The 11,877-nt window shown below is 56.6% G+C and overlaps 1 protein-coding gene across 1 annotated transcript in view; it reads right to left on the reverse strand.

The window, feature by feature from the left end:
• Window positions 1–8,290, reverse strand: part of ZNF609 (zinc finger protein 609) — a 59,103-nt gene extending 50,813 nt beyond the window's left edge. The window contains exon 1 of the mRNA XM_009276317.2: window positions 7,464–8,290. Within this exon, the coding sequence (XP_009274592.1) occupies window positions 7,464–8,210 (747 nt within the window). The 5' untranslated portion in view covers window positions 8,211–8,290. The remainder of the gene's footprint in view (window positions 1–7,463) is intronic.
• Between the last annotated feature and the right edge of the window lie 3,587 nt (window positions 8,291–11,877).

Consider the following 11,877-nt stretch of genomic DNA (forward strand, 5'->3'; position numbering starts at 1 on the left):
CGTGTGTGGGGGGGGGGGGGAGCAGATGGAGCTCGCTCGCACCAAGGAAGCAGTGCACGGACCCCGTGGAGAAGGAGCCGTACCCCCTCTGTCAGCCTCCTCGTTAGCACGTTGTCATTCTGCGCTCACGCTTCGGGAATGGGGAGATGTTTTCTCTGCTTTCCCAGCGCGGCTCCATTTCCTACCGCCGTGTCCTTGACGTGGAGGCGCAGGTCCTGCTTCCCACTCCAGCGGAGACAGGGCTGCGTTTTGGCACAATGACCTATTAAATGGGATATGGCAACGCCAACGGGTTGGGCATCAAAACTAAGTCACCCCTTAACTAGTCCTTCCTAATGCTGCCAGCCAGGAAAGCAAATGGGGAGAGATGCAATTTTTCCTATATAAAACCTTCAGAGGTGGGATCAGCTGAAACTCCCAGCCTGCTACATCTAGTGGTTATTAAAAAAAAAAAAAAAAAAAAGCCCACATATAAATAACCTCTCAGCAGGAGCCAAAACTCAAAGACTAACCCCATGGTTTTAAGTGAACGAGGCCAATTTCCTCCTTTGTAGCTCTTGACACATGTTGGCTGTGTGCCGCCTTGTTCCTGCAGCAGAAGGCTCTGGGCAGCGGGTCCAGGGACGATAAGGAAATGAGCGGTGTAATTCCCAAAGCCTCCCAACACAGCCCTGTCAGCAGCTCTGGAGGTGGCCGATTCCAGCGTGGCTGGAGAAAAGAAACCACGGCAAGAGGAGCCCACGAGAGCCGGCAGCTGCCTGCACCCCCCCACACACTTCCTTGAGCTTCCCGTGCTGCTCCAGGGGCTGTTCCCCAGAAAGAGCCGAGCCCTGCGGAGCAAGGGGTGAGAAGGAGCGCTGGGATGGCAGGAAAACGGCTTCTGCCTGGGGTTTTCGGCATGAGCGGGTCCCTACCCCAAACATTCAGCTTCCCGCATGCCCTAAAAATCCCAGGGGAAAAGTAATACAGGATTAACGCCAGTTCTGAAGGGATGGATGGAGCGAGCTTTGGAGGGGGCTGTAAAGTAAAGGGTGGTTTCACCAAAATGCCTCCATAGGAGGTTTTCCTCCCAAACTTCGGCCCCAAGACAAGCAAACCCACGCCAGGTGCTACCCAACACATCTGGGTCGAAATCACAAGCATGTCTTCAAAGCATGAGGCTGGGACCAGCCCACAATGCCCCGTCCTGGCTTTGTCCCACATCAAGCGACTCGCCTTCCCAAAGCACCATCTCAAATGCAGAGGAGTGCTCTTCATCCTCACCTCGATGGGGATCCTGGGTCAGAGCAGCTCGGGTTTTGCCAAAGCCTCACATCAAATGTCCTGACATTTAGGGTGGGAAAAGCTGTTTTGGTGTGTTGGGTTTTTTTGCGAGCACAGAAGGCACTCCACACACAGAGGGCTCGAGTCCTCGGCATGGCGACTCCCCGCACCCACACTATTCCTCAGCGAGCTCGGTGGTCAAACCACGTTTGAACCATTTTGTACGGGACCAGGACACAAAGAGCCACCGGTGGAGGGTGAGATCGAATCCTAAAAGGATGCACAGAGAGCAGAGGTGGAAGCTCTGAACAACATGAATCCGCCGGGCTGCTTTTACTGGTGCACCATCAGCTAGTGAAGAAGACGACAAGAACTAAGGGACAGCAAGAAGCTGGCGATGGCTGGGATACTGCGACAGCAGAGGCCACAGCAGAGCTGAAGACGTTTATACCCATCAGCAGGACGACGCAAAGCAGCAGCACAGGATTAGCAGCCACATCTCCACAGCCACGTGCAAGGAGCTGCCTCCACGATCAGGCTGGGGCCAAGCCCTCCCGGAGTCTCCGGGCTCTACACAGAGCCTCTCTCTCTCTTTGAGGTACAAAACTGGAAGCACATGCAATATCCAACGTACAGAAGTGTCCCTAAGAGAGTCTACGGCCATCTCCTGTTGGGCTTGGACCTAGCAAAGCTACTGCCTTTTGGGCAGATCTCACCTCTTCAAGCTGGAGTCATCTGAGCACCTCTTCACCCCAATCCTCGCCCCTCCATCCACCACCAAACCTCACCTCTCCCACCAAAAATGGCTTAAAAAAAAAAAAAAAGGCAACCATGTTTTAATTCCAGTTAAGGAATTAATGTCCCCGTCAGGCTGGGACAGTCACGACTGTAGGAACGGTGCTGAAGACACCATGCCGGTCTGCCTCCCTGGGTTTAGGGGAAGAAGGTCTGCGCAGATGACCCCAAAGCCACATTGCAAACTGCCGGACAAGACAGCAGCAGCAGGGAGAGCCCAGGGACATATTTTTGGGGAGTATTTCTTTTTTCGCAGCTGCCACCGGCGTGACGTAGCCACCCCACTTCCTCCACCGCCGTCTGACCTCCCAGCCACTGCTCGAGCACCACCTCCAACGCCACGCTGTCCTCCCACAGAACCAGAAATGTATTTTCACACCAGCTTTGGGGCCCGTCCACTGTGGTGTCCCCCACCTTACAACATCCCCTCACCATCGGGCCACCTATACCAGGGGATCTCTGCGTGGAGCATGCGCAGGGTATAACCACACTGTGTTTGGGGGGGAAAATTCAGGGCAAAAAACGCACCGGTGGCTTCTACCCCCTCTCCTGCAGAGGGACTTGACCGAATCCACCCTCCTCACTGCCCGAAACCGCAGCGCACGTGACCCAGAGAGGCTTTTCAGAAGAGCCGAGTCTCCAGCGGCTTCTGTTTGCCTTTCCCTTGTTTGCAGCAGCGTCGCATCTGGACACTCGTCAGGAGAAAGAAAGAAAAAAAAAAAAAAAAAAAAAGAAAAAGAAAAAAAAACCCGCCCTCCTCCTGCTGAACAACCTCTCAATCAAAACAAAGCCGGAGCGGCAGCCAAGAGCTGGGAGGCTCTTTTGTTTAATGCTTAACATCCCCTGTTCGGGCCGGCCCGCCCCAGCGCGCCGAGGAGCGGGGTGCCAGGGGCAATGGCGCAGGCAGCGAGCCAGGGTGGAGAGCCAGCAAGCAAGCGCCCGCCACCCCAGTGAACGGACCCTGGGGCCAGCTCAGCCACATGAAAGCGGCCGGCGGGGCAGGCGGTGAAAACAGGCTTCCCAAGCCCGGCCAGTGCTGCTGCTCCGTGCACGGCCATTTTGCTGAGCACGGCTGCTCGCTGAGAGCAGCCGCTCCCTCCCAAACACCGGTGCCCCCCCAAACCAAACCCCAGCTCAGCTCCAGCCATCCCCAACGTCCCACGGCTTGCCGTCCGCAGAGTCAGGGACAGACCCGGTTGCTGGTCCACGTGCTCCAGACACGGGTACATCAGCGCAGGCTCATTTCTCTTGCTGCTGCAAGAAGTATTAAGCTCCCACTCCTGCCCTCCCAAATATCTTTTGGGGCTCCAGCAGCCCGGGATGGTGCAAGGAGCTGCCCAGGCACCGAACCACAGCCTGAGGCAAACCTGCACTAGGTGCTCAGCCCACCCCAGAGACCCTAGAAGGTCTCAGCAGGGTTATGGCCAAGGGGTTTCATCATGATCAGCCCCATCCTTGGCGAAGTTATTGCTTGTGTCCCGACACACCGATGGCATCAGGTTCGAGGAGGGTACGCAACAAGCCAGGGCATGCCGCAACAGGAGGCTGGATACAGCCAAGATATGCACCTAGAAAAAGGGCGTTTGGGACATTCAGTTCCCGAGGCTTCACGCCGGGAAGCAGCGACCAGAGGAGCCATGGGGTCACACTGGCAAAACATGTTCCATCAAGCCCATGGGCCATGTCCACAGGCTCCGTCACTGCTATGTCAGACATGGGAGCAAGGGTGATCTCGCCCATGGACACCGCGCCAGCTCGAGCACCTGCTGACATGAAAGGGTGCCTGAAAAAACCCAAAGCAAAGCTCTTTCCTACACCCAGCAAGGACTGGAGGGCTGCAAAACCCTACAGTGAGATATTTAAAGAGCACAAAAGCAGAAGGAGGGGCAAACAGCGAGCTGACTGTGGCACCAAAGCACCTCATCAAGGAAAAATACTCGCTACTAAAGTGCTCTTTAATCCAGCCAGGGAGATACAACAAAACCTCCTAGCTGGAGGCTGACTGCTCAGCGTGCACGTACGTACGGGGAGGTCATCTACCCCGGGGCTGAAGCCAGTGGAGGGAGAGACGGTCTCTCTTTCTTCATCCCCAGATGAAGACCAGCCTCTCTGCCCGAAACGGAAGCGGGAGCAGCACAGGGTTAAGCAGAGGACAAGCTGCCAGAGACCAAAGGTTGGGCTGAGTCACATTGTGGCCGTTCCTGTTTCGGTCTGAGCAAGTTTCTCTCTTCCCAGGCAGGGTTTGTCCCTAGGCCTGCAGGAACCCCATTGCTTTCAGCCCCGCCACGCACTCCCCAGACAAGCTGCCCTCCCACAGCCAGCACGTACCTCCACTCTTCGCTTGTCCTTCGGACTCCACATGCCATTTTTGGGGCACCTCTGCAGCTTTCAGGAGACAGGAAGAGCCCAACACCACTGCTCACCTCCATCTCATCCCCTCCGTCCTCCACCCTGCCCCAGCCATCAGCCCATCCTCAGGCTCTTCCTCGAGAAATAAAACAACTTTCCTACCGCTCGCCATGCAGACACCTTTCTTCTCCTCACCCACGGCTTTCCCAACCCAAAGGAAGCCATCTAGCTGCCCCCAGGAGGCTGACGAAACACAGTCAATGTTTCCTCCTGAGTGCAAACGCGACACGTTTTCCTGCAGATCCAGACCTTAAATCACTTCTCAAAACAGGGCTCAACCCTCCAGGCTGAGCCTTCATCAATGTGGTTGTACCTGAATCCAGACGAGTGAAACGGCAGAACCGTCCTCACAGGGTATCTGTACAGAGATGACAGAACGCTTTGGGTTGGAAGGGACCTTCGGAGATCACCTAGTCCAACCCCCCTGCCGTGGGCAGGGACATCTTCAACTAGATCAGGTTGCTCAAAGCCCTGTCCAACCTGACCTTGAACACTTCCAATCATGGGGCATCCACAACGTCTCTGAACGACCTGTTCCAGTGTCTCACCACCCTCATCGTAAAAAATGTCTTCCTTACCTCTAATCTAAACCTACCCTCTTTCAGTTTAAAACCGCTACCCCTTGTCCTGTCACTGTAGGCCCTGGTAAAAAGCCTCTCCATCATTCTCATAAGCCCCCTATAACCTAGGTGGGGTCTCACCAGAGTGGAGTGGAGGGGGAGAATCACCCCCCTCGACCTGCTGGCCACGCTGCTTGTGATGCAGCCCAGGATGTGACTGGCTTTCTGGGCTGCAAGTCCACATTGCCAGCTCATATCCGATTTGTCACCCACCGGTACCCCCAAGTCCCCCTCCACAGGGCTGCTCTCAATCCATTCACCCCCAAGTCTGCACTGATAGTGGGGATTGCCCTGACCCAGGTGCAGGACCTTGCACTTGCCTTGTTGAACTTCATGAGGTTCACATGGGCCCACTCCTCCAGCCTGTCAAGGTCCATGATGTTTGGTCCCTGTCTTCACAATCCCCACCTTGCTTTGGCATTTCTACCTGCAGAGGGTTTCTGCAGCTGCATCAGTGAAAGAAATAAATCTTTAATAGTAAAAACATAGAAAAAGCCATGCAGGGTATGACCGAAGGTCCAGCCAGCTCCCATGCTGGCTTTGACAGTGGCCAGCAGCAGATGGCTATGAAGGAACATAACAGCCAAGCATGTTGAGGTATTTCCCAAACCACTTCGCAAGCTCCAGCCCTCCTCGGGCTTTTCCCAAGCCAAAAGACATTGCCCTGTACACCCCCTGATGGGTTCCTCCTCCACAAACCCACCCAGGTGCCCCAGAGCATCGCTGAACTTTCAGCATCCACAGCTTTTTGCAGCAGCGTTCAAGTCCATCATGCAAAAGAGCATCTGCTCCTCTTCCTGGTTTCATTCACTCTGGTTCTGCTGCCAGAAAGGACAAGGAAACAACACGTCATCTCCACACCACTCCTTAATTTTACAGGCTTCAGTCACGTGCCCCAGGAGTCTTCCTCTTGAGCAGAGGAAGCACCGACCTACTTAGCAGCTCTTCTCCCAGAGCCATCCCATGGCCAACCATCCCCACCCCCCTTCTCTCCGTATATGCTCTACCTTTTTGCGGATGGGAAAAAAAAAAATCTCCCCAACATCTCACTGGTCTCAGCAACTCTCCCAAATCCACTGAGCGCTCCCCACCCATCCCGTCCCGGTGCGCAGCACCGTCATCCCTACGCCAAAGCAGAAATCCTTCCGGGGAGCCGCTGGCTGCAAACATGGTGACTCACACCCCGATACCACCCCCCCAGCCACTCTCCCAACACCCCAACACATGTTGACAGCAATAGGGCTGAGCCACCCCGAACGCACATGCTCGTGATGCTCACCCTGTGCACAGCAAGCGCGTGGCTTCACGGGCATGGACCGGTGACGCCACGCGTGCAGCTAGTGCAGGGGAGCTTCTGCTCCAAGCGCTAAGAACTCCACGCACTCAAAGTCTTCCCCCACCCACTCACAGAAATCACATCAGCCGCTGCGATTACCAAGAAACAAGCTAACCGAGCTGCCGCTCCAGCGGCCATACCCAGAAACGGCTGCGCAGCCACCCAGAGCCAAATGCCACTCAGACGGACAGACAGCCATTCACCCCGTCAGCCGCGTGCTGCTGGCGGGACTTTTCGCACCCCCAGTGACCTGGAAGAGCAGCTTCGCCGGCTCAGCATCGCTGCTGCATGTTAGCGGAGGAGCAACACGTAAAAAATCACCCACAGCAACCTGTAAGCCCAAGGCTGATCGTCACCACAAGTGGGACAAAGCCCCCATACCAACAGCAGACCAAGAAATGAGATGGTAGCTCCTGTCAACCCTGCACCTAGTGCTTGCCTGCACACCCACGCAGATCCCACATTTACTAACATGTTAAGGTCTCCTTCTCTGCAAATGATGCAACCAGAGAGAAATTAATTCCTTTGGGAGCTGCAGGAAGCTTTGACACGCAAGGTGAAGCCACCAGGAAGCAGAGCATGGCGGCCAACAGACACTGCCGTGTCCTGTCGGGAGCTGGAGCGGGCACAGGACCGGGACATCACTTTCACCACCAGCCCAGGCTCCTCCCACAGAGCGACAGGAGCAGAAGAGGCTTGGACCCGCTTGGCACAGCCGCAGCACCAAAGAAAACAAATCCCCGAGCGTACAGCAGGATGGTACTCTGATGCGTAGTGACTGCGGGCGATTTGCTGGTGCACGGTTCCCAGAAGCCAGGCACGACTCGACCGGTGCCCTCCCATCGACGCGTCCAGACCCTGGCACATCACGCGGCCAAACCGTCTTTATGCCAGAACCAGGAGGCACCAGCCATACATCAGTGCTGGCCCCCAATGGTACAAGACACACAGTCCCGCTGTAAGCTCCCGCTCCCTCGTCACCCATAGCGGCACGTCCCGGCACAACGCCACCTCCACCCACACCCCGACACCTTTCTTACCTTCTCCGACTTCACCTTTTTCAGCTGCCGGCACTCACTTTCCCCATCCTCCAGCTCCGACTTAACTCCCAAGGGATTGAGCGCAGCTCCCGTGTCAATAGCTATACTTCCAAGCTGCTCGGCAGCAGCAGGCTCTGTCCCCTGGCCCCCATCATACTGTCCCACCCTCACCGCCAGGGCCAGGGGCTGCAGCACGCTGGGCTCCTTCTCCACTGCTGCCCCTGCACCCTCACTCCTTTCCTTCTTGCTTTTGGATGAGCCGCCCTCCTTCTCCTTCTTGGAGCCGGCCATGCTGCGAGATGCCTTGGCCGATTTCTCCGAGCCCTTCGGGGTGACGGCAGGCACCAAGCTGCCCGAGTTCGCGCCGTCCCCAGAGCGTCCTTGAGCCTCCTTCTTGCCACCAGCTCCCTCGCTGGGAGTGAACAAGGAGGTCCCCGGGGTTGGCTTGCCACTGTCCTTGCCACTCTTGCTCCTTTTTGACTTGGATTTGCCCTCCTTGCCCTGCGGGCCCGGCACTGGGCTCACAAACTTGATGTTATCCGGTAGGGTTGCCACCGCGTTGGGTGCCGGGAGCCCCACCTCTTTGGAGCCCGACATTTCCAATTTCTGCTGATCCTTCTCCAAATCAGCGTCCAGGTCAATGATGAGATTCCCTACGCCAATGTCCCACTCATCCCCGCTGTCGTACGTCTCAACCGGGTTCGCATCGATTCCTTTCCCTCCGGAAGCTCCGCTGCTCAAGGACATCTTAGAGTTAACGGCCCCTCACGGTTCAAGGCTCTTCCCTGCCTCCACGCCCTGGGGGTCACCTACGTCCTCGGGGGGCTTCCAGCAGTCGGGGTCTGCCCAGGTGACAGCATCGCTGCTGGAAGGGAGAGCAAAGAGAACAGGGTTACACACGAAGAGCCCCAGGCAGAGAGATCTGCCTTCATCGGCAGCCACACATGCAGGCAGGAGAAGTCCTGGGCAGGGTGAAAGCCCTCAGCCTCCCAAATCCCCCATTGCACAACGTGAGGCAGCAGCATCCTCCACCCTTCCCGGGCTGGGGGCTGCTCCTCGGCTGTCCGCCCATTGCACAACGCGAGGCAGCATCCTCCTCCACCCTTCCCAGGCTGGGGGCTGCTCCTCGGCTGTCCCCGCAGCAGCAGCCATCTGGCACCAGTCCCTCGATCAATACCGGCCCTGGCAGGTCACGGCTCTCGGCTCCAACAAGACATTACTCTCACGTTTCCCCGCTCGCCATTTCCCTCTGAATTATTGAGCGCTGCCCCTGGGAGGGAGGATTGATTCCTCTCCTGACGATGCCACCCGGGGGGAGGGCTCCTCTCTGCGCCAGCCTTGCTGCGAGGGACGAGAGCCACTCGTCAGGGAAGCCAAGTGCCTCGGTGGGAAATAAATCCCAAGCTTCAGAGCGCCTGTGACATTTGGGACATGTCAGAGTGGTCGCCGAAGGCCAAATGTCAGCGGGAAGTGCCGGATTTCCATCCTGCACCTCCAGGCAGCACAACACAGCACCCGGCTTTAGGACGTTAAACCGCCATCACCTCCGGCATGACGAGCCACGTAGCAGGCTCCGAAGGATGGGAAACCGAGGCACAGTTGCACAGGGTACCTGGTCTTAACTGGGAAGAGAGGGACCGGCCGTAACTGCCCGTGCCGTGACCCACCCCAGCTAGCCCAAAATTTCTCCTCCCGGCTTCCCAGCCCCTCGCCCTCCCTGCTCTCAGATGCATTGTACGCTGTCCTGTCCCCAGAGGCAGCGACGTGGGGAGGAAAACAAAAAGAGACACCCACGCGCAACCCGAAAAAGCGCCGGAGTTGCTCGCTGAGATTAGCTCGTGGCAATTACACTGATGAGACATCATTAACACATGAAACAGCTTCTTCCCAGCAGCCACCCGGCCAGCTACTAGGCCCCAGCCGCCCGCTGTCCAGATCTCTTAAGAAATCCTTGGCCACCCATTTGGATGAAGCTCCTCTCCAGCAGCACTGTCCTCCCCTTCCCCGCCGAGCTCTGGGCCTGCCGGCTCCTGGTACTATTTATGAGCAACACTTCAAAAACAGGTAACTTAAAGAGAAATGAGAAGGGGGGGAGAAAAAAAAAAAAAACAAAACAAAAACCAAACAACCCCACACACGCACAAATTTCTTCAAACCCCAGCAGGCAGGAGCCTGGAAAGCAGCTTCATGGTGTGTTTCCAGAGATGCAAACACTGTAAAAATGCCAGGGATTCTTTCATCAGACAGGCTGCCGCAGCCAGACCATTTTCCATCTGCTCCCCACAGCATCCTCTGCTCTGTACAGCTAATAATCCGCTCTCTGACAGGTCATTACGGAGATTTTTAACCCCAGGAGCCAGGGGCTAGCATGCAAGCTGGAAATGAAAAGCACTGACCTCTCATTTCAGCGGCAGAGAAAGTGCCGAATCAGGAGATCACTTTGTGCACCGGAGTCGCTAACGGCTTCCCAAAGCCGCACCGCGTGTTTCTCTTGCCTCCTCCTCTTCCTCCTCCTCCTGCCCCAGCACCCACTCCCCAGCCCCGAGCCGGGGCGTCCAGCCCGACCCCACCGACCTGCCTTTCCAGAGCCCCTCTCCAAACCACCGATGGGGCCGGCGATCAGCAGCAACCATCTCATCTCTGCACAGCGCAGACCTCCCTGGCCGGTGTGCGTTGCCGCAGCCAGCTCCCTTTGTGCCGCGGATTCGCAGTGATTCCTTTGTCCGGATGGGCAAAGCCGGTAACAAGGTGCATGAACCAGATTTTTAGCTGGGAACAGCCCCTTCCCGGCCCAAAGCTGAGGCACAGCATCCAGCTACAAGCCCGCCGGACAGGGCTCGGGGACACGGCGCTGCTGCACAGGACCAACACACATGAGCTACCGGGAGAGGACGAGGCTCAGCCTCCAACTCCAAGAGCTGCCCACCCAAGGTTGGAGCATACAAAGGGCCCCGGCCAGCTCAGATCAGAGGGACAGATGGACCAGGATCTGGCCTCACAGTCGCAGGAAGGCGACGGACAATCCGCAGGCTTGTATTGTGACAGGCACAGCATCACCCGCTCCACGCAACGCCTCCACGACACCGGCTTGGCCGGTTCCCAGCTCGCACCGAGGAGCTCGCCTTGCTGTTTTAAGTGTGCATATATACATACGTGCACACATATACATAAATATTGTTTATATATATGAAATAAGGAGAGCAGATGAGCAGGACTTTGGTCTGAAACTATGCAAACAGCAGCAGCATTTGCCGATTCCTACCACAACAAAAGGAAGAAGGAGCCCAGAAGTCCACTGGGTCCCCAGCGATTAGAGAGCCAGGAACAATCAAAGGGTTAGAAAACAAGAGGAGAAAAAAAAACATTCACCCTATGGAGGAGGCGTCGAGGGAGCCTGAGCTCTGCTAATGCAGAGGGAAGGGAACCGCAAACAGGACGGACGGGAACAGGCTGGATTTGCAACAGCGGAGGAAAGGCACGTCATGCCGAGAGCAGAGCAGGGAGCTCAAGATGTGTCACTGCGGGAAGAGGGACCAGGGCAGGGATCGGCCCTTTCCGGCCTGGGGCTGAAGGCTAGGACCCCGGTATGCGATCTGGGGTGGATCTCCTGAACGTCATCCATTGCACGTGGCTCTAGAGCCTTTCCCACAGATCAAACACCCCCTCCCCGAAATTCCCATCCCGATTCCCCATTTCTCTTCTCCAAAGAGCCACCCTCGCAGGCTCAACCTCTGCAGCCAGAGGAGCGTTTCAGGTCCCCTCTCCCGAGCAACACCCCCAGGGATCCCCGACCTGCCACGCCGTCGCTATTTTGGTTGGACGGGAACCCCCGGCTACCGCAGCCCACGGTCCAGAGAAGGGGTCCTTTTCCCACCACCTGGTTTGCCCAAGCTGGAGGAGCACTGGGTGCTATCCAGATCCTCCCCGCTCTCCTGCTGGGGGGAGTAACGCCACCACAAATCACAGCATCTCGGAAAATAGACCATGGAGATTGATTCAGCTATAAACGTGTCCTTCCCCTTACCTCCTGCCATCGCGGGACTGATCCCCGCGCAACATGAAAAGCATGTGCTCACTTGTTGGCCTGGAGACCTGCCAACAAAGCGTTTTAAGAGCAGTCCTGGAGCACAGATCCTACAAGGAGACAGCTTTCTGCTTGGGAATGCTGCGCACACACGGCACCAGACATGAATAATTCAGCTCCATTAGGTGCCGAGACCTCTACAATCCGCATCTACGGGCTGGGATGGAGCCAACCAAGAGACAAACCTGAAAGTTCACTTTCGGAGCTGCAAACACACCTAGAGAAAGCTATTCAAACAGCATAGCTTGCCTTCAAAAAGGGAGAGAGGAAACTGCACAAGCCCCCGGCTCTTTGTGCTAAAAAATGCGCAGGATGCTCGGCAGCAAACCT

The sequence above is a fragment of the Aptenodytes forsteri genome, unplaced genomic scaffold (assembly GCF_000699145.1).
Source record: "Aptenodytes forsteri isolate BGI_AS27 unplaced genomic scaffold, ASM69914v1 Scaffold113, whole genome shotgun sequence".
In the NCBI taxonomy this organism is placed as follows: domain Eukaryota; kingdom Metazoa; phylum Chordata; class Aves; order Sphenisciformes; family Spheniscidae; genus Aptenodytes; species Aptenodytes forsteri.